Genomic DNA, 24,353 nt, shown 5'->3' on the forward strand with positions numbered 1-24,353 from the left:
TTTTATTCACTTTATAGGGACCTATGCTCATATTTGTTTCATTTTTTGAAAAAGGTAGACTACGAGAAGATAAGCTTTAGACTCCTGCTCATCCTGCATTCTTCTGAAATTATGAGTTTTCACACTATATCCCTTTGATGCAATAGGTGTTCTGGGACTTTTCCTTTACATTTGATGCCTGCATTCAGCAATAAAAACATTAATGAGGTCTGATAGTTATAACTGATGGTTCTGGATCATGAAACCACCACTTCAGTTAATTTGAAAGGTGAATGGAATTCCACTGCTGCAGAGTCAGGGGCCCATTAGGAGCCTATACATAAACTTACACTCCAATATATCCATCCATCCATCCATTATCTGTAACCGCTTATCCAATTAGGGTCGCGGGGGGGGGGGGGGGGGGGGGGGTCCAGAGCCTACCTGGAATCATTGGGCGCAAGGCGGGAATACACCCTGGAGGGGACGCCAGTCCTTCACAGGGCCACTCCAATATATTCCAAGCAAAAATATTGGATGGTGCTTCAATTATTTTTACAGAGACCAGTTCCTCTGTAGTATGTCGCACAGCTCCAGGGCTGTACACTCTCAGAAACAAAGGTACAAACATTATAAAGCACCTTTCTAGGTACAGCAGTGGTGCCCAGTGTTTCTGGGTGGGCTCTGGACCCACTTCGACCCTAAAGTGTAAAAGTGTTTACATACGATGAATGAATAAATTAACGATTGAATTAATAGTTCCACTGCTCCATAGCTCAACGCTGCACGACACAACACACTCTAGATGAAGCTTGGCCCTGAACATGATGATCACAGGCAGCTACTCCAGTGTATCCAATCGAGTTCAATTCATGCTTTTCTGTAGAGACCATAAACGCTTGAATGTCTTAGTTTACAATAGGCGCCGTTAAAAAATTGCTGTGCGTATAATAACAGTGTATGAATGGTTTAGAACTATAATCTGGGGGCTCCCACGATACGTCATTGCAGAGGGTGGTCCTTAGTGAACAGCAAAAACACAAGAGAGTCTGAAAGAGGTCACTGTATTTCAGACAGGGAGTGTGTGTGAGAGTGAGAGAAAGTAGGCAGTGTTTACATTGTATGAAGTGAGAAAAGATGGAGATGGCGGAGGGAGAATCGCGCGCCGCCGGTACAGAAGTCATATTGCTCGGCTCGGAGCCGACCCACAAACACGGCAACGGACACGGAAACGGAGCTTCCAGCAAAACCAAGATTATAGCAGGGGTGAGTTACGTCTCCGCGCTATCAATCATGTGATCCTGGGTGAGCGTGAGCTGAAGTTTCTGTGACTTAACGGTCAAAGTCTCTCCTGAGTTTGTTTTTCCTGACCACAAACACACGGACTATTTTACTCCGTGGAAGAAACTGGTGCGCGTTCAACTTTCTCACTGCTGTTTCTTTGAGGAGTACGTTTAGCATTCTTTTCGTAGACACTGGCCTAATTATCAGTTCCACTGAATTAAAGGGTATACATTAGGAGTTGTGCCACTTTCTAAATTTCTAGGAAGGTTCTACATTATGTATTGGAAGATTTCCACGTCCGATGCTGTATAATAAAAATCATAAAAATATACACTACAACAAAAATGTACTGGATTGTGTTCAGTCATTCCAGAGAAAAGGTTCATTCCAGGTTCATTTGCTCCAGAGTCCAATGCTGGGCTCCTTTACTCTTTTAGCCAGCCCCGTTTTCTAGACTGATGGAGACACATTCAATACAGAACTGATTATCCAACACCAGTAACTGATGTTTTTTTTTTTTTTTTTTTTTTTAATAAATATCACTGAATGCAATCAAATCCTTGCAGCAAAGCAGACAAGTTTCCTATTCATACCCTTTATTTCAGGGGAAACAGCCGGTGTGTGCAAACTTTTGATTAAATATTAAAACATTAGGATTCCAGTTATGGGAAGGAAGACAGGCCTGGACCAAAGTCAGTGAGTAGGAAAGAAAAGAGTAGAGAACATGTGTTTCTTGTGTTTTGACTTCAAACATGTCTGTGCAGTTTCAGAAGTGTTAAGGTAATGCAGTTTTCACTTAAACATTTTGCATCTTTAGAGTGTTTTGAGAATGTTTATTTAAAAAAACAATATAATATAGAAGGGAATGAAAGCGAGGAAGAGAAGCAGGAGTAAGGACTAGTCCATTAAATGTTTAAATGATAATGAAAACTTTATTGAGTTGTCGCTGCAAATAGAAGCCTGTAAATTAGCTGATGGGGGTATGATATGAGCAGATTTCCTGGCAGGTGAGTAATCATATTGCTATGCTTACTCACTCTAGTTAAGAAGACTGCAGATTAAACAAATTCTTGAGACATATATGACTAATGATCACCATGAACAAAAAACAAAACATTCATGGTAACCTTAAAGAATGGGATTCATATATTGCTTAAAATGCCTTGTAACCATCAGTGTACAGTCTTATATTCTGTATGTTTCACATGGAAATTGTATAATATACACTAAATTTCCAAAAGTTTCTCAGCATTCTTTATATTTTAAAGTGTACCCTCTATGGACACAGACATCAGTTGTACTGGCGAGATGTAGTGAGATCCTCAGGAGCAGCTGCACATGAGCTTTATGTGACAATTGATCAGTGCCCAACCCTACCAGTACATTTTGGATGAGTTTGAGGGGTGTGTGTAATTCAGATCTACTACCTGACATTACTACTTTTATGAATGCCAGTAAATGCAGAGTAGAGGTTTTCACTATAACAACAGGGGACAAAAAGCTGGTGTCCTTAAACCTTTGACCATTGTGATTTGTATAACATTTTACTTCAACATGTAATATAATTTGGTATAAGATTTTGATGCAGTTTCCTCATTTAATCATGTGTAAACATCCTGTTGATTGGCTTCCTAATCACTCTTTTTTATTGACAGGTGATGTAAAGTAATAGTAGGGCAGATTGTTCATTACACAATTTGGTGTTGCATAGAATAATTGCTGGATCATGTTTTTTTCCACAAATCTGTGCACTAGAGCTAATTCTCCCAACATATGTGAGTAATCATGAAGCAGTTTTGAAAGCTTAATAGGTTGTTAAGGATTTGAGGGAAGACCCTAGAAATATAGCAATAAAACCTTGGAATAGCAATAGTTAGGATGTGATGTAATGATCACAAGAACAGACAAGGATCAGTTAGGCTTCATTATACCTGAGAATGGAGAGCATTTTCCCACACCTTCAAATGTTACTCTTAGAAATTTCTGTTCTTTATGATCAAGACCAATGCGACATAGGAAGTGTTTTGTTGAGGTCTGGACTCCAGGAAATATAGAACACTGCTCTGAAAATAAGAGCAGCTTCTTTGTTTGAGTTGTTTTTTGTCTATTTTCTTTTTTTAGTACACTCATTGAGTAGTCACAGTAAAAGACTACAGAAAAACAGACATGAGGCGAGAATAGAGCTTGATTTCTCTTAATAGAAATTTACTCTTCGCTATTTTTTCACCCACTTTTCTCATTACTTCTATCCAGTTCTGTCATTTGTCAAAAGGAAATGTATTTAAAGAACGTTGTTCCCTGTTTATTACACAATACTGCATCTGACTAAAAAAATTACAGATTGATTAGCTGCCTTAAATAGTGCCTTGTTCAAATAACCTCACATGCTGTCTTTGAAATTGTAGTTTGGGTTTTACTGGTTTAGCGCTAATATAACCTGTGATTGAGATTATTTTTAGCATCTACTATCACATCTGATGTTCAGGAATATCTCTTTCTCTTTTTGTGATACATTGTTATTTTTTATATATATTGATAACTCTGAAGACGACACCGTGGTGCAGCAGGTAGTGTCGCAGTCACACAGCTGCAGGGACCTGGAGGCTGTGGGACCAAGTCCCGCTCCGGGTGAAGAGTGTGGTGTGTTCTCACCGTGTCCGCATGGGTTTCCTCTGGGTGCCCTGTTTTCCTCCCACGGTCCAAAAACACACGTTGGTAGGTGGATTGGCAACTCAAAAGTGTCCATAGGTGTGTGTGTGTGTGTATATATATATATATATATATATATATGTGTCACCCTGTGAAGGACTGGAGCCCCCTCCAGTGTGTGTTCCTGCCTTGCGCCCAGTGATTCTGGGTAGGCTCCAGACACACAGTGACCCTGAACTGGATAAGCAATTACAGATAAGGGATGAATGAATGAAAGATAACTCTGAGAATGGTCAGGAACCCATATGTTTTGTAGAATTAAGCCAGTGTCTGAAAGGTTAATAAAAAGTGATTTTCTTTACTTAATATGAAGGAATGTTTAAATATTTACATTATTTAGACTCTAGTTATCTGTATTTTATGATGACAATTTTATTAGGAGAGCAGCTTGTCTAATGTTTTATGAATTGTTTTCAGTGGCTGAGAAAAGGTGAGGGCTTTAAGGTAGATTCTCTGACAATGATCCATATTTACTACAGCTGTAAGGATAAATTATGTATATCTGTGTGTCTTTTGATGTCATGAAAAAGCTTCTCTTTATTTTATGGTGTGGTGTGTGTGCATTGACTAAATTAAAGACATTAATGTAAATTTACATCCCTCTTTTGATAATATATATATATATATATATATATATATATATATATATATATTCGGTCAATCTTGATTTGTTTCGGTGAAGGCATCAATAGACATTAATAACAGAAAATCTTTATATATATATATATATATATATATATATATATATATATATATATATATATATATATATATATATATATATAATAAATGGCTATAAAGGGCTTTATAAAGGGCGTGTCCATAGACACTTTAAAATTACATAAACCTAAATCAACAGGAAATGGGAGATTTAAATGCTTTTTAATTTCTTAAATTCATTAAATTATATTTGATTTCATTTTTGAGGAAGTGATTTACTTTAATCTTTAAACTTATATGTGTTAATGCATAACTTTTCCAAATAACTTTAAATACACTACGAGACCCCTGAGAGGTTTGTGACTTTGTTGACAGAAAAAAATTCTGTGCTCTTCCTTATTGGTCGGTTGGCAGTGAGGGCTGGAATATATAATGTGATAATTATAGGTTAATAAAGCTTTTACAGGAAGAAAAAAACGACACTACACTACGCTTTAGTTTACAAAGAATCAAAATTTTAGTGGTTTAATGAAGTGGAACAATGAACTGTACATAAAGCGATATATAACCTAAACCACCAAGATGAAAATAATTATTTTCATTGTTGTTGCTTTTAAATAGACAAAACCTTATGCTTTGATGTTATGCTTTTACTGTTACAAGCAAAATATCTATTGACAAAGCACCATTATCAGTGTCTATGTCATCTGCCTTGAGATAAACAGCTCAAGACCAACTTAATTCTATCATGACCACACACCGAGATCCAGATTTAGCAGCTTTAGAGCTTTTGGGGTAGGCAGATTTTTTTTAATGAACATCAGAGCTATTTTTTTTTTTTGATGGCGCATGGCCAATAAACATTCCACCTCACTTTATGGTGTTGGTGTGTTCTTTGGCATAATTATAGATTTGGTGTTGGACTTTGAAGTTTCATCTTCACATTATCATGAATGTGTGCTGAAGGATGGTTGTGTACCTCCCAAATATCTATTATATATACATTTATGCTAATTTACAACTCTGTTCTCTTTTTGGTTACCTGCCTATTTCACTTTTCTTATAAACTAAGGGTATCTTTAGAGGGTCTGTACAGATTTGACTACATTCAACCACATAAGCATAAGAGAGGTCAGGTGAAGGATTTGGATTAGTTCTGGAGCACAAAAACAACTCCACCTTATCCTAGTGGTATTAGATGGTGCTTTGTCACTCCAGAGGACACAGTTGCAATTTTCCAGACCACAATACTGTAGGGCTTTGTTCACTTGGATTTCAGCATGGCGAGCTTAGATTCTGTCCAGTTTATTTTCATACTATAAAATGTGTGTGCATATATTGGTATTCATGTTTGTTAAAAATAATCCAAGAGAGGAAATATTGAAGCAGTATAGTACTTTCAGAGTGTCTCATGAAGGCTCAACATGGCTCAAGTAAAACTGCATAGTCAGCAGAAAGAATGTGGCCAAGGTCATGAGGTCAGAACAAAGCATGCTACCCTGAGATATATTCAGACAGATGCAGTATGCTGTATTTAGTGCAGCAATATTTTAAATACTAATGAATATTTATAGTGGAACAGCAAAATTGGATAATTAGGTGTCTGTTGAATGGTTGAAAACTGCTGTTTGGGCAAGATGATTACTGGATGAAAAATATAAGAATAATTAATTCATTAATTTACTCATTTTCAGTAAATGCTTTGTCCTATGCAGAATCACATGGCACAACAGTATAAGAAAAGTACATGTACGTTATTCTATTTTGGAACTACTAATTTGTAATAAATCACTACTTATATGTGATTTAACTTATATAAGGTTACATAAAGTTTACTAGTCATATGTAATATTTGGCACACTTCTAATAGCACTGAAGCATATTTCTCCGAGCTACCTGACTGATCTCTAAAAACACATCAACATTGTGCTTAAACAAATAATAATTAAATAAAATTAGATGTATACCAGTGATACTACACTGAGCATATGCATTCATTTCAATTGCTTTAGAAAAAGGGCAAAAATAACATATTACTTGTATATAAAGTTTATTCATTTATTGTCTTTAACCCTTATGCAGTTCAGGGTCATGGTGGGTTTGGAGCCTACCTGGAATCACTGGGCCCAAGGCAGGAACACACCCTGGTGGGGGGGGGGGGGCAGTCCTTCACAGGGCAACTCACATATTCACACCTATGGACACTTTAAATTAGCCAGTTCACCTATTAGCATGTGTTTTTGGACGGGACCTGTAACCTGGAGCCCTGTGACAGTGACACAACTTGTTGCAATGTCTCCAATATATATTATAATATATTTTATAATATAAAGTGGGCGGCACGGTGGCTTGGTGGTTAGCACGTTCGCCTCCCAGCGCTGGGATCTTGGGTTCAAGTCCCATCTGGGTGGAGTTTCCATGTTCTCCCCGTGTCTGCGTGGGTTTCCTCCGGGGGCTCCGGTTTCCTCCCACAGTCCAAAAAACATGGAGGGTAGGTGAATTGGCTTCTGTAATAACTGTCCTGGTGTGTGAGTGAATGAGTGTGAATGTGTGTGCCCAGATATGGATTGGCGCTCTGTCCTGGGTGAAATCCTAGTGCCCGACGCAGTCCTCCAGGTGGACGGTCGTTTCTGGTTGAGAGTACGCTGTGCGCGTTTGGCTGCCGCTTCTCGCCAGTGTGTGTGTGTGAATTGAGCGTTCTGAGCAGTGTAGATTGTAAAGCGTCCTTGGGTGTCTAGAAAGGCGCTATATAAGTGTAAAGATAATAATAATAAAGTAATAATGCTGCAATATATTAAATTTAAATTAATTTAAATTGGGTTAAGTTAAATTGAATTTATATTGAGGATACAAGTAATGTGTTCATTTTAACTTAAATTATATTAAATTTAAGCTTAAAAAGTATAAATTACATATTTGTAGTGATTTTGTACTAATAATTGTTTCCAAAAAACATTGTTTTTCACATTGTTGGGCATGACACACACTCACATCTATAGACACTTTTGAATAACTAGTTATAACTGTTGCTCCTTGGTTCGGACACTTTATTGATTCTGTTCATTCCAGCCCAGTTACTGTTTCTATTTCCACATAAGTGATCAAGCAGGGCATAAAAAACTGCTTTGATGTCAACAAAGTAAATGTGGCCCCAATCTGCAAATACCTACATCCTTAAGTCAGCGCACCAGAATAATTCACTGTCTCTCAGCATGGCTAGCTAACCATGCCTTAGAAACTGTGCTAAGCATGGTTTATAAGTATTCTTTGCTGAAACATGTCCAGGTGGAAAAACTGATGGAATGGTTACACTCTTTGCTTCGGCCGTGCAGTGAAAAAGAAGACATTTGCAGCAATGCAAGTGCAATGTTATGACACAGCAGAGTGATTTTGAGTTCAGTTTGCGCAGTCAAAGTGCTAACTAGCCAATAAGCATCACTGAACAACATAAACAAGACTATACAGCTGATTACGGCCTGCCAATCAGCTTAACATGATACCTGTTTATTTACAGCTTGTGAGGAAGAAAGAGTCATGAAATGGCTCTGCTTGTGCAGTTAAATGTAATGTTTTAGTCTCTGGAGCACAGCTTACACACTGAATTGTGGAGACCATATGTTGTATATTTTAAGAAGGTATTATGGCTTCGCTGACTATGAGAGTGGCTGGGGCGCTCACAGGGAGGCCCGCAGCATGCTCTTTGGCTGCCTTTTTCTTTGGGATAGGATATTAGGTTCATTAAGGAATGTTTATGTTGCATGTGTGTTTTGTGGGTGGAGAGATTTTTGCTGCTTGATAGGTGGTGTTGGTCAGCAGAACTTAACCTGGAGAGTTACAGGGATTGGGGTGCGGTCTTTGCTGGATCTGCCACATATCAAGCCCATATCGCATAGTTTCCATACTTCCTTTTTTCAACTTTTGCCCTTATAAATTTGCTTGAAGTTGGTGTTCATGAATTTAATTCAGTAGCATTTCTATAAAATTTAGAGATTTTTTTCTTACAATTTACTAACTTGCACACTGGAAAAATGTATAAACATTTGGTGTTTATACAAAGCCCTGGCTCTGTAAATGGGAAACAAACTGAATATTTTGGTCCAAATTAGCTTAGAAGGACTCCTTTCATTGCCTGCTCAGACATTTCAGAGAAACAAAATCTGAGGCATTTGGATGGTGAGAAGAACTTTAAAGGTTAAAAAGCATAAAATGAGATGATGATGTTGTTCTGTTCCTGCTCCATTGGTAGGAAACATAGAGTTCTTTGCATTTTATGTTGCATTACCTAAAGGCAATGTTTATGATGGTAATCAAAGAACACTTTTTAAAAATTCAGAAGATGTCTCCTCACCATTTCCTAATTCTCCAATCTGTATTTGGGCTGGAAACAAGTATAATGTGTTTACAAAGCCCCAGTGTCTGTAAATTAGTTAAAAAAACCACACATGCAACGGAGAGAACCCTAAACATTCAAAAGCACGAACAGAGATAAAGATTTTGCTCTATTTCTGCATCATAGGTACGTAATATTAACTTATTTACATTTACATTTATGCATTTGGCAGACGCTTTTATCCAAAGCGACTTACAAGAGTATCTAACATTCAAACTACAGCACAATTTATACAAAATACCTTACACTAAGTGCAATATGCCAAGAAGTAATAAGTGCATTAAAGAAAGATTTTCAGTGCAAAAGATACTCTCTGAAGAGTTGGGTTTTCAAGGATTTCTTGAATGCGGAGAGGGTTTCTGTTGCTCTGATAGTGCTTGGAAGCTCGTTCCACCAGCGTGGTACCAGAGATGAGAATAGCCTCGACTGACCTGTACGGGGCGTTGGTCGTGTTTGTTGGCGCTCCTTTGAGGAACGGAGAGGGCGGGCACAAATATATGGTTTTAAGAGTCTATTGAGGTAGATGGGAGCAGAACCAGTGAATGCTCTGAAGGCAATCATTAGTGATTTAAATTTGATGCGAGCAGCTAAGGGTAGCCAATGCAGCTCAACTAATAGGGGCGTGACATGTGCTCTTTTTGGTTGGTTGAAAACCAGGCATGCTGCAGCATTCTGGATCATCTATAGCGGTCTCACATCACAGGCCAGAAGACCTGTCAGGAGGTCGTTGCAATAGTCTAGACGGGAGATTACTAAGGTCTGAACAAGGAGCTGTGTTGCATGTTGAGTTAGATATGGCCTAATCTTCCTTATGTTGAATAGGGAGAAGCGGCATGATCGAGCTACAGCGGTAACGTGATCTGCGAAGGTCAGCTGGTCATCGACCATGGCACCCAGGTTTCTTACAACCTTGGTGGGAGCCACTGATAGGGACTCTAGCTTGATGCTGATGTTATGGAGAATAGCTTGCTTGGCTGGGAGGACCAGTAGTTCAGTTTTGGATAAATTCAATTGGAGGTGATGATGAAGTCAGCAAATGCGTCAGCAGTGAGGTTGGTTGCAGGGGGTGGAGGTGGAGGGTTCAGTAGAGACTTGAAGGTTGAAAACAGCTTCCGGGTGTCAGTAGCGTTGTTGATTTTGTCTTGGTAGAATTTCTTTTTTGCAGAGGTGACGTTTGATGAGAAGGCTGAGAGCTATTTTACAGGTGCAGTCATCTGGATGGCATGGAAATCGAAGGAGCTGTATGAGACTGATGATTCGAACTGGGTATATTTCCATGTGTTGGAAATCAACAGCCCCATACCACCACCACCTTTACCAGGCTGTGGGGTATGGGAGAATCTGTGGTTGATGGGAGAGCAGTGGGGTAGCGCTGTTTTCCGGTTTGATCCAAGTCTCAGTGAGGGCTGGGATGTCTAATGAAAGGTGGTTTGCATAGGCGGAGATGAAGTCTACTTTGTTTACCGCAGACTGACAGTTCCATAGACCTATTGAGAAGGAATTGGTTATGGGTGTGGATGTGTGATATAGAGAGCGAAGGTTATCGAGATTTCGTTTCCGTCTGTGGAAGTAAAAGCGCCTGCGAGTTCCAGAGAGAGCAGAGATGGGGTAGAGACACATTGTGGAAAGTGAAAAATTAGGCTTTGTTTGTTTGTTTGTGGCCTCGCTTGGGGGACACGTTATGTCTTTACACCAGAATGTCTTCACACCAGAAAGGTTGAACACAAAGGCTGACACTTCAGAGGGATCCTTCTTTTTGTAATGGAGATCTCACACAGCTGTCCTGTGTTGGTGATTGATTGTCCCGGCTGAGACCGCCCACTGACAGTTTGGTAGAGAACAAAAGGCCTGAGGGAGTGGTCACAGCTGAAACTGCCTCGAGCTGATTGTTTCCCTAATTGAATCAGTAGTAGTACTTAACACCTTTAGTATGGGTTTCAATTGATACTTACAGTCAGGTGACTGGAGCCACAACACAGGAAGTCCACAAGATCAGTTAAGTTGGTAAATAAATACAGAATATACAAGCATGCACTTACTCAGGTTCTTCTGTGTCTGCAGTTCCTTATTCATATGGTCTCGGATTACTTAAGGTGGAAACTAAACAACTGGAGTTAAAACATTGTTTCTGAGGTAATTCAATTAGTGAATAGAAATTTACCATTTCAGACATTTTCAGCCACGTTCTGACAACAGTCATTTTTCTTCTCAAACATACGTTCCATCCTACAAGTGGAGATCCTGAACGTAAACAAACCAAAGAGAATTTCCCTACAATCTTAGACGTTCCCTTTAAAGAGGATCCCAAATTTTGGAGACAGCTAACTGCATGAAAGATGCTACAAAACTAAACAGCTTGAATTGCAAATGAGATTTTGTGGAAATTCAAACAGTGATATGTTTATGTTAAGAGTGTCAGTGTTTCATTATCTGACAGGATAATCAAATATAAATTTGCATAGTTCTCGTGAAATCCTCTCTTGTGGATTTGTGCAATTTGCATAGTGCGATATATATATCATCTGATCTATAGCTGTATATATTTAATAGATGTTCTATAGTTGATCAACTTGGCCATTTAATCTTGTCCTGTCTGTTGTTGTAGACATGGAGAAGATATTCTATAGACTTTGAACTAATTATGCTTGTCTAATTGATATATGTATATTTTGAAGTCAGATAATGTGCAAGGAATTATGAGCTGTGACTGAAAATGGGTTGATATTAGAACACAATTGATTGTCAAAAAATATAAATGAACTGAACTGCTGTTTCTACATACTGTCAGAATTCATTCGTTTTGTTATTGTGCTTGCTTTGTGCCTTGTTTTCCCTCCTGCCTTCCCCAGCCATGCCCCTGCACCTGTGGGCTCACAGGTGCTGCTTTTCTAGTTTCATTATTTAAGCTCTAAGTCTTTGCATTTTGACATTGTGAGTTCATGTCTCTGTGCAAGCCCTTATTTATGTTCAGTTTATGTCTACACTCCGGTTTTGTTCATTAATCTTTCATTTCACCTCAGCAATTGCTTCCATTGTTCACCTAAGGCTTTGTGTGACACATAAGCTGCATATGTATATGTGTATGACACATACACTCCATTATACAGATTTTGTAGATAAGTCATTGACATATTAAATATTTTGTAATTTTGTTGATACACAACATGGAATCTGTTGATTATGACATGTTTGTTGAAAGATAAATAAAGTTCTATTCACATGTTGTTGAGAATTAGTTGGTCCTTTTTGTCGATTTTCTCGTGATCAATTCTAGCTTCTCTTTAAACGAAAGAGAGAATCATCTTTGTTATTCTCCGAAAGCTGGGCTTTCATTGGGTTTAATGCTTATTGTTTAAAATCCATTTATTCATCCATTATCTGTAACCATTTACCCAGTTCAGAGTCATGGTGGGTCCAGAACCACTGGGCACAAGGGATACACCCTAGATGGCGTGCCAGTTCATTGCAGGCCAACACACACTCACACATTCACACCCATGGGCACATATGTATAGCTTAACCTACCAGCGTATGTATTTTTTATTTTTTTTTTGGGGTGGGGTATTCTCTACATACTTTAATGACATGGCTTTGTAGAGCTTTGAGTGTGCTTGACTGACCTGCCTACAGTCCGGATCAGCCTGCAGTCTCATAAAAAGGCAACACAAACTGCTGAACAGCTTAAGTGTTGTATCAAGCCAGAATGGGCAAAAATTCCACTTGCAAAATTTTAATAGGTAGCATCTTCAGATCCAAAGCAATGTAACATTGTAAATTAAAGAAAAGGTAATGTAACACAGTGGTAAACATGTCTCTGTCATTATCTTTTTGGAATGCATTGCGGGCACATTCAGGTAAACAAAGCTTCAAGAGTATTTACAAATCATTCACTCATTGTCTGTAACCGCTTATCCAATTCAGGGTCATGATGGGTCTGGAGCCTACCCAGAATCACTGGGCACAAGTCAGGAACACACCCTGGTGGTGCGCCAGTCCTTCACAGAGCAACACACATTTACACCTAAGGACACTTTTGAGTCACCAATCCACCTACCAGTGTGTGGTTTTTGACCATTGGAGGAAACTCTGAAGAAAGGGGAAGTACTCTGAGAAAACACATGCGGAAACTGGGAGAACACACCAAACTCCTCACATACAGTCACCTGGAGCAGGCCTCACCACTGTACCGCCCTATTTACAAATCACAGAATCTTACTTTTATTGCATTACAAATTTCATAGATTTTTTGAAAATGGGGTTTGTATTAAATTAGGTGAATTTCTCCTACAGTGCTTCAGACCCCTAATTCAGTTTTATTTCAGAGCTGTTCCAAATTTAAGATGTATATACTGTTTAGTTAGATGTTAGCAAATATAGGTAAGTGATGTCAAACTGCCGGTGCCAGGATTTATCTGAAATTATATTTAGGGTGGAACGGAAAAGCAGAAATAAGCATTCCAATTTTTTTTTTTCAGATTATAAGCATTTTAATTCCTGTGTTCGCCCTGTGTGCACTTTAATGTAGCTGAATTCAGTTTTGTACATACAGTGTCCTGATCTGTTACATAAAATACAATTACAGACTTTCAAATAGTGAGGGCTACATTTAGGGAAAGCTGTAAAACTAAGAATAAGTTCAGTTGTGAATGCTGAGGCTGTGTCTTCTGCAGGTGTGATGCCTCAATCTCGTTTACAACGGAAAATACCACAACAGGAAATAAGAGTGTCATGAAAATGCTCTAGGTTATACTATCGAAATATAGTTATGCACAGATGGAATACTATGGCACATTATAGTATTTTTTGTTACATTTTTAAACCAGTATTCTCCTTAAATTAGTTATTACCAATTCATTAATAGGAGTCCCCATATCATACAATGTTCCAAGCTGGGAGGGTGAAGAGCACATGCTTCCTTAGAGACATGTAAAGCCAATTAACAAAACACTACTGGACGGCTCAGCATGCTAGGAGAGCATTGACTGTCCAGATATTGCGTTAACTTCCAGACACTCAGATTAGTTAGAATCATGTCAAGTGATGTAAATAAGGAGGGCCAGAGTAAAAAATTATTAATGTCTAGTTAACAGATGCCTTCATTGATTAGTATTGAGATGGGTGATGGGGCAGAAAGAGGGCTATCCTATCCACCCAGAGAGAGTGAGGCCGTGCTCTCTAGAACATGGCTGAGACATCACTGATGATTGAACAACTGTGTATAATTTAGCAGTCAAAATGCCAAGTACTTTCATTATCTGTAACCACTTATCCAGTTCAGGGCCGCGGTGGGTCCAGAGCCTACCTGGAATCATTGGGCGCAAGACAGGAATACACCCTGGAGGGGGCGCCAGTCCTTCACAGGGCAACACAGACACCAATCCATGTGTGTTTTTGGACTGTTTTTGGACCAGAGCACCCAAAGGAAACCCATGCAGACACGGGGAGAACACAAACAGTCCTCACAGACAGTCACCCGGAGCGGGAATCGAACCCACAACCTCCAGTTCCCTGGAGCTGTGTGACTGTGACACTACCTGCTGCGCCACCATGCCTCCCATGCCACGTACTTATTAAAATGAAATACAGTGTGGTTTGATGTAAAGTGGCTCATATTTACAGTGATGGTGATTGGAACCAGGGGTCACAGTGTTTACAGCACAAATATAACTATTTTATTTATCACACACAACTACTTGTGATCTATACCATAAATGCACCTGTACACCAAAGATCTATTTTAAGATTATTTTAACCTAAAAATGCAACCATTTCCAATACTTGAACGGGAATGTTTATTTTTAAGCAGGCGCTAACCTCCCCTAAGGGAGCTAATATTTGTTCCTTTCACCATGAATGGACTTTTTGTGACTATTTATGCAAAATCATCATATGCCAACAAAATATGAATGAATGAACAAAGGAGCTCAATTTTTTACTCTTAAAATTTAGATTGGTTCCATTCACTGAAAACATTTTAAGCCAAATGTCAATGCAAATACATTTCCTATGTTTAGGAATATTGTAGGAATACAATACTCATAAATATTAATGGTTTTCTGTTTAAAATGTAGCCATCAAATTTACATAAAAAGTTACATTATCCTACATAACTTCCGAGTCTAGGTTTATTGCATTGGGCTGTGGAAATCTCTCACACATTCAGGGCCAAAATTGTTTGGAAAAAGACAGCCTTCATAAAATCAAGATTGAGTGAGGCAGGAAATAGCACAGAAATTGGTGAAAAGCAATTAGAGTGCAAATGAACTGTAAAAAGTTATGGGACTCCCAATGTCCTGACCAAAGTTAACACAAACAGAAAGCTTCACATCAACAATAAGTTATGTCAGTGACATGTTTTATGTTATGTCTTAACAGCAAGAATTTTGGGGGAATATAAGAATGTGCTATATGAGGCATTCTGGTATACAAATAAAAAATCCTGAATAGTGCCTTTAGGCCTGTGGTTTTAACATCAGTTATGATGGAATGCTTTAAAAATGTAGGTTATTTTTATGCAGATGTAAGTGACCTTATCTTTGGTTTGCAGTACTAATATAGAAATTACTGAAGAGAATGATGCTACAAACATGTCTCATTTATTTTAATCACAAGTCACCTCAAAGTTGTATATACTGAGTTAGAGTCACCAAAATCCATACTTAAAGGGAATGTCTACGATTGTGGGGAAACTCTGTTCTCTGGTTACATTCAGAAGCATGTCTTTTAATGTGAAACGGCACGTTTTATGTCTGTAAGTTTTTATTTACTGTTTAACTTACAACAGAACTTATTTGTACATATAGTCTTGCATTTAGGGCTCTCCCGAATTTGGAGAGATTTCCCTCTATGTCTAAAATTTAATATTCAATAAATCAATATTACCCACCTATGGATAGAATAGAGCAATATCCTGATTTTGGTTCATGCTTTTCAATGTTTGGCATAGCCTAGCATACTGGACAGAGACACTTATAGGGGATCATAAACACATTAGAATAGTTTCGAACATGCACTCAGAAGAGCATCAAATGGTAAGGAAACATTCTTAGAACATCGCTTTAAATGACATTTTCATTCACTTACATGTAAATGACCTTAAAAGCAACTTAAGGGAGCAATCAGTAATTTTTTCCTTTGGTTATTTTTCACATTATGTAACAGCTGTTTTACTATCTAGTGGCCTGTGTCAGATATTCTGTACTAAATCTCTTTTAAACATGGCCAACCCCATGTACATGTACATTATATTTAGTAAAAGTACAATCAATGTAATTGTACCTTTAAAGTCCAGTTGTGTTCTGGGGTCGAAGAACGTGCCGGCGCGTCAAATACGACCGTTCACGATGTTTTTATTAATTAATTAAGTTAATTTAATCTTAGCGATAACACAGAAATACAGTTTAAACACTCTGTAAATGTGCAGAAACTGCTCTTTTAATTGCATGTTATTGCGAGACTGTACGCCATACTGTACATCCCGAGTTACGAGCCTATGTACAAGCTTGAGACACGCCTCCTCTGCCTCTTGCCGTGTCTGGTGGATTCGCTTGTTTTTAAGACTCTGATAAAACTATTTCATTCACCTAAACAATTCATCCACATCAGTAAAGTGATGTTTTCACAAGAGATATAAAGATTTTTTAAAATCGGATTTAAGTTTTTCAGGGTTAGAGACAGATTATCTCTTCATAAAATGCTCTAGGTCACATGGGCCTCTTTTAATGAGAGAGCTGACATTATTCTGAACATTTTGATATAAAACGTGGGCGCATTTAAGTACTGTAATAAAGTAAACTATAAGTATAGTATAAATAACTATATAAATACAATATACGTAATGGAGATGAAATTGGGTGTGAAATTAACACAACTTAAATATTGTGTTAATATAGAATATGCTACAATAATTTCCCTAATTAAACATACAGAATATGTATCCTTGAGGGTACCACGACAGCAAAAGGAACCACCACAGTGACAGTTTTTCAGAATGGGGGAGAAAAAAAACGTAAATTTTTATTTAAGTTTAGGAGACAGTTTCTGAAGTACTAAGCCTAGTGTAGCAACGACAGAGTCAATATAATCCCTATTACATGTCAGTGGAGCATCACAATGATTTTAAAGATAGAATTTAAAGGTAAAATTACTACCCAGTGGTGCTTTAAGGCATTGATTTAGATCTTATATCTTTGAGGGTTAGAAGTAGTTTTACTTCTAACCCATACTACTGAAAACCTGAACTGGAGAAGCTGTTACTGAAAATGAATGAATGAATAAACGATTTGATGGTTGGGTGAGTCGCTGTTTTTAGACATGATGGGATGCATATTATTGCATGCTACACTGTGCAATGTGGTTTTAGTGGGATTGTGGCAATAGTATGTCATTCACACAAATACAGACACATAGCTGAACAACAGGCCATGTTCAGCATTCCATCATGGAGCAGCAGATTCTATGATGGAATAATAGGATGTAGTAGTGGTTAGCCTTCAGGAGTGTAATGATACACTCTACTCATGAATCAGTTCAGTTCATGATCCTGTGTTCAAAATATTTTCATTTTTATGTCTAATTTAAGTGATGTAAATCAGTGCATGTTTGCTAGCATTATTTTTATCTTCTCCAGCAATTTAAAGATAATTACTGAAAACTGAAAATAAATATTTCTGTTGTAACTGCTTCAGCATATCATAAATAACCAAGTAAAAGTTCTTTTCTGAAACATAAACCATTTAAAAGATTGCTCTGTTTCCTTATATATAAAACTTAAAAAACAAAAAATAATAATTTATTCCTGGAATCATACAAAAAAAATAATAATAAAGGTTTAAATATGTTTGCTGAAACAGGTCTGGCGCCTGTTACAACCTGTTACAAATACACTGTTATTGATCTGCAGTTTCTTCTAGACATAAAACGTGGGAAATATTGTGTAGCAGTCATTGGCTTGGGGTGCTAAGCTTTAAAATAGCAGCGTTTGCTACACTGAGCAGGCCCCAATTAGACATGTCTGGAAGTACACTTAAAAAGAAAGAACTGAAAGCTTTGTGACATTGCACAGAAGAGGGGCAAGAGTGGAAAGATGTAGGTTAGTCTACCAGCAACACGAACATCTGTGACTTCTCAATGTGACTACACTACTAGGTTTTTCAGCCAATGTCTTATAAAATTACTGAGTGACAGTTTGAAAGGGGGGGCTTACTAATGAATGTGGCATGGCAATTTATTGACCTCTTGAGCTCACAAAGACAGGACCAATATTTAGAGTGCACTGCCCAGATGTATGGCCTTGTGCATGTTCAAAGCAGCCAATGTAAATGTAAATGTTTATTCAGTGTGACAGTGTATCACTGAATTGGACTTACACCGTCTCAATCAGATGACATACTCTTTCTTTGAGCCAGCACAACATGTGTACATTAGGTCTGAAACTGAAACAAATTGAAGAAAACTTAATAATAATAAATAAAAACTTAAGTAACTCTGTCACTTTGCCGATCCCAAGCCTGGATAAAGGAGAGTTGGACGTAAAGAGGGTTGGACGTAAAGCTAGCACTTCCACCCCACATAAGTCTTTTGATTAAAAATATTAGTTCTAACTATATTTTTTTACTCATATGTTGTCTCTCCGATGATGTTATTCCTCTCTTCTACAGATAAATTACAAAAGGGCAATAATGCAAATTAAGTGATGATCTCATTTAGCAACTTCTTTTACGACAGCCAATAGCTACTTTTCTTACTGAGGAGTACGCAACACAGTTTGCCGCTTGACTATTTATTGTAGTTTAATAGTTTGTGAGCTCTTTGCTTGAATTCTACTTCTTAAAACATAGCAAACACACTTAACATTGAATAATTTCAAAACGGTATAAAATCACAGCTCTTGTGATTTGAATATTGGATTCCTTAAATTTATATCAAAAACTTTGGAAGGTCTTTGCTTGAAAAGGAGTTTTGTGCAGCAGAAAGTATCATGGATTAGTTGTAATTTGTTTATATTTGATTTGAGGTTAGTTACATGTGTTTTTTTAAATCATTAAACAATTCACTATAGAATAGACAAAGATTCAGTGATGAAAATACAGTAAGGACATGCAGTTGTAATTTTATCTTATTTGTACAATTGTGTTTGTGTTAATATTTGTATTTTCTTATCAACAGGTTCTTCTGGTCTGCTTACTAGCTGTAATCCTAGCAGTCGTATTAATCTTGAAACTGCACTGTGATGTGAAAGGTATTTTCTTTGCTTACAGTTGTACTGTACATTAAATGTGAATATGCATTTTTTATTATCTGAGCAATGAATTCACCAATGAATTAGTTAAGTTTTACTGATACTGGCTGATAACTGTCAGAACAAATGCTTGTATCTCTCGATCTAAACTTTATGTAATATTAAAACACCACCTGTTACTTATGCGCTGTCAAAGTTGCATGATAAAAAGACCAATAATAATAATAATTAATGATATTTAAATTTCAAAAATATTTTTTGTTCATTTCATTTTTTTACTGCATTCTGCGCATTTGCTGTACCTAAGTGTCCATAAGTAGGGCAATACCACTAAAATAACACAATACCTATTTTAGGTTCTTTGTACATCTTAGGTGCTCTGTTATTTTAGTTACGTTTCCCTACATATGAACAACAAAAAGTGGGGAAATGCCACTAAAATAGCACAGTGCCTAAGAGTAAGTTAAACATGAGGTCACAGTATCACTTAGGTATTTTTTCTAGTAGATGCTTCTCTATTTTCTGCCTAAAATAGGATTAGTTCTGCACCTGCCTCTTTATTGATCAGCTATCACTTTCAAAAAAACTGTGTCCTAACATATAAAGGGAATTATTGGGGAACTTCATGGTTTATTTATTTATTTATTATTTTAATTTATTTTTTATTTTTTGTATATTTCAGTTGAGAGATAAACAAAGAAATTCCCTATGGTTTAATAAGTAATTCATTGACACTTTCTTACAGAGATGGTGATAGGGAGCAGCTGTTTATGGCTACAACAAAAACATAGCTGTTTTGTTCACTCTTCAAAACAAACAATTTTTATATGAAAATTTAATGAAAAATATGTATTATTTTCTTAATATTTAATTTACAGCAATGGGCAGACACTGTCATGTAATCATGTTAAAGATGTAGGCAATTTTATCTGTTACAAGTCTTGCCCAAACCTGCTACTGGTTTCTTATCCAGGTAATTTAACCCTGGTCTACTGCTTTAAGGTCAGTGGTGTTATCCATTACATTACACCAACCACTTTTAGCTTGTTTCACAGTATAAATATGTACATACATCCTTTCTATTTGTGGATTTAAAAAATAAATTGTTGACAAGGTCTTATATGTTTGTCAGAAAAACGTTTTTCATGTCTCAGGAAGCATATTTATAGCCATTTCATGGAAAACATGGCAACATCAGTTTATCATTACTGTAAGTACCACCAGAGTGATGGCGCGTTCTACATCAAAGTACTGTTAATATGACTGTTCATATACACTTGCTGTCCATTCCCTCAGCTCCATTGACCACACAGGAGCACTTTATAATTCTACATTTACAAAGTCCATATGTTGCTCTGCAAGCTTTGTTTGCTGCCCATCACTTTGTTCTTCAATGGTCAGGACCATGTCAGCAGGTATGATTTACAAATCTACTTTGTTGGTCCACCTTACTATCAGAATCAGTAGCACATCATTGCTGTGCAGTTTGTGCTGGTCATTCTCTAGTCCTTCACAGGTCACAGGATGCTGCCAGCTGGATATTTTTGATTAGTGGACTATTCTCAGTCCAGCAGTGACACTGAGGGGTTTAAAACCCCAGCATCCCTGTTGTGTCTGAACCACTCATGCCAGCACAACACACACTAACATACCACTACCATGTCAATCACTGCAGTACTGAGAATGAGCCACAGTGATGTTCATATGTGCTCTGGGGTGGTACTCTAGGGCTCTTGACCATTGAAGAACAGGGTAAAAGGGTGCAAACAAAGTATGTAGAGCATCAGATGGACTTCAGTCTGTAGTTGTAGAACAAAAAGTGCTCTTGATTATAAAGTTGTGGTTTATCAGTATGTACCCATGCACACACACACACATACTTACTGATTGCATCTTTAGGAGTAACTGCTGCAACTACATCCTTGGAACTGGAGACTCTTAACATCACTGTAAAGGAATTTTGCCCTGCTTTTGTTTGCTGAATTGTGTCTCTGCTACATTTAAATGATTTCAAGTGTAATTTACCTTTTCAGAGTCCACAGGAAATCAATTAGTTTCATGAGTAGGCAACTACAAAGACCTCTGAATGAAAAGCACAATGTGCAACTAAGATTCCTTTAGGGATTATTCCTAAGGGATATCTTTAGAGAACCTTTATTGAAAGTAATAAAACGCATATTTCCATGATTTGGTCACTACCAATTCCACACAGAGATACCCCTATCACATGATGCCTATTAACTTTTAGAGACATGTTAAGCCAGCCACTACTTCTTTTCAACTGCTTATAACATAACCTCACTGAACATGTTCAAGAACAACAGCTGCCCAGCTCTGTTATGTTATGAGGGCTGATTCCTAACCAGACAGAGACTGAGGCCAAATATGCCTTGAATTTTTTTTATGTCTTGAATTTTCAAGTTCAAAAGGTTCTTTAAACCAGAAGCCTGAAATTGACTTTGAAGGCTTGCTTTCTAAACCATGCAGATCTTTGTTTTTTTCCCTCTGACAGTGAACAGTTGTAAGAATAGATGTCTGTCAGGAAAGAGAAGCATTGGTGCAACGTGCCACTGTGACCCAGCCTGTGTGAATGAAAGAAATTGCTGTCTGGACTATGTGGAAGTTTGTGTGGAGCCAAGTAAGTCACTGAGCTTCATAAATCTATACTTTCATAGTCATACTTTGTAATGACAGGTTTGAAAGTTGTTCATGGTTATTTTTGGTACATTTATCTTGACCCCAAAACACAGGTATCCAGTAATATACATGTTGGTAGGTGTGTGTCACACTGCGACAGACTGGCGCTCCTTACAGTGTGTGTTCCTGCCTTGTATCCAGTGATTCTGGGTAGGCTCCAGACCCACCACGACCCTGAACTGGATAAGCTATTACAGACCACTCTTACAGACGGAATGAATGAATGTGATTCAAGATATTCATTCATTATCTGTAACCGCTTATCCAATTCAGGGTCACGGTGTGTCCAGAGCCTACCTGGAATCATTGGGCACAAGGCAGGAATACACCCTGGAGGGGGCGACAGTCCTTCACAGACACACAAATACACATTCACTCACACCTACGGACACTTTTGAGTCACCAATCCACCTACCAACGTGTGTGGGAAGGAAACCGGAGCACCCGGAGGAAACCCACGCGGACACGGGGAGAACACACCAACTCCTCATAGCCAGTCACCCACCATGGGAATTGAACCCACAACCTCCAGGTCCCTGGAGCTGTGTGACTGCGACACTACCTGCTGTGCCACCGTGCCGCCGTAATTCATGATATATTTATCATAAATATAATGATTTAATCATTGTTGCAGGGAATTTTCTGTAAGTGAGTAGGATATCCCTCCCTCCCTTTAATTATGTTTTTAAATCATTTAGGAAGTAAGGATATGAGGTATTGCATGGAACTTATGCACATTCTTGCTTGATAGATAATTTTAGCTGCTCACTAGTATGTTGTCCGATTTGGTTATCTGAATTGAAAACAGATCTGGCCTGCAGGTCTATCAAACATACACTCTCTGTCTATAGACCATTCTGGATTGGATCTCACAGTTACATCATCAGCAGCTGCTCGTGCATTGTGGTGGCAGAAAACCAGAGTTGAACAAAAAACACTTACTGTGCTGTTGGATATCAGAATGAAAATAAATTACATTCATTTTTATAGAATAAAGTTGTAGAAGGCACACTTTGAGACAAAAGTCAGTGCCCGGTTGCATAAAACAAGTGAAAATTCAACTTAAGAATTCCCTTAAACATTCCTTAAAGTTAAGTGTGTTGCAGAATAAAATGCCTTAAGTGGTACCTAAGGGCTTGCCTATGGGAAATCAGTATAAGTCCTTAAATGTTCCCTCAAGTATTGAATGTCCCTTAAGTAACCCCTTAAAAACTGTTAAGTATTGCATAAATTTCCTTAACTGTCAGTTTCCTTACAATTATTTAATGGATGTAAAACCTCACCTTAACACTCAGAAGATGGAGAACATTTTTTTGAGGCTTTTGAAGATTATCATGTACCTAGGAGAGTTTTTTGAGTAATGAACAGTTATTAAGAGAGAACAGATTTGACCATCACTCAATTTATGAAATCACTAGTGATCTAGAATAAAGCAGTTAAAGTTCCATCCAGGATTGAAAGAGGTTATAAAAGTATAATTTTTCAGGAGAGCTAGGGTGTTCTGACGAGTTGTGCTACCTTATTAATATATCAATATGTACCTTATCGAAAAGTAGTGTACTTTTATACGAACAGTTGCCTAAATAACAACAACAACCCAAAAAAATGCACCAGAGAAAAACAGATTTATCACGTAAAACACCAGGAAACATTAAAATATTTGGGTCTGGTCATGCGCAGAGGTGCAGAATAGCACATTTTTACAAGGTAGCACAACTCATCAGAACACGGGCTTTCCGCGTGTGTGTAGCGTTATTGTTGTTATCATGGAAATAGTGGAGTTTTATGAAACCGGGCACAGGTGTTTATGATAGTTTTTTTTTTTTAAGTCAAACCACACAATTTTTAGCTAAATGTATTGGTGTAACATTAATATATTGCCTGGAAATATATCTCTTGCTAATGACCTAGTTTAGGCAAAAAAGATGACAAAGCACAATATCCACAGTGTACACAATATTGGTTGAGTACTTGAAGCCTGCCTACTTCAAGATTAGCCTAATTTATGTTTAGGAACCGTGGGGTAACTGCCCCTGCCTCTGGCTGAGGGAGAGAATCTGTCTGTCTGAAACAAATCACCCGTCTTAACAATTCAATCTCAAAAATACGGAACACAATACCAGAGGAAATGAACAAATACACGTCAGCGAAAACACATGAGTGACTTGATCAACAAATACAGATTCAACAATTTACAAATACAATTTTGTAAATTTAAACAAATGTGTCAATTTTAGCAGAAATTTATGATATATCAGTGAAAACCGTAAACATTTGTATTTGTACAAATTGCAGACTGTGAGATAGTTGGGATTGTGAATAGTTAAACCTATTTTTGACTTGTGTTTAATTAGTGGATTAACAATTATGCTTTTGTAAAGTATTTTAAGACTA

At 37.6% G+C, this 24,353-nt stretch overlaps 1 protein-coding gene across 1 annotated transcript in view; it reads left to right on the forward strand.

The window, feature by feature from the left end:
• The first annotated feature begins 1,052 nt into the window (after positions 1-1,052).
• Positions 1,053-24,353, forward strand: part of LOC136676223 (ectonucleotide pyrophosphatase/phosphodiesterase family member 1-like) — a 115,961-nt gene continuing 92,660 nt past the window's right edge. Inside the window, exons 1-3 of the mRNA XM_066653069.1 lie at positions 1,053-1,245; positions 19,190-19,262; positions 21,775-21,900. Of these exons, the coding sequence (XP_066509166.1) occupies positions 1,117-1,245; positions 19,190-19,262; positions 21,775-21,900 (328 nt within the window). The 5' untranslated portion in view covers positions 1,053-1,116. The remainder of the gene's footprint in view (positions 1,246-19,189; positions 19,263-21,774; positions 21,901-24,353) is intronic.

Source organism: Hoplias malabaricus, chromosome X2 (genome assembly GCF_029633855.1).
Source record: "Hoplias malabaricus isolate fHopMal1 chromosome X2, fHopMal1.hap1, whole genome shotgun sequence".
Classification (NCBI taxonomy): domain Eukaryota; kingdom Metazoa; phylum Chordata; class Actinopteri; order Characiformes; family Erythrinidae; genus Hoplias; species Hoplias malabaricus.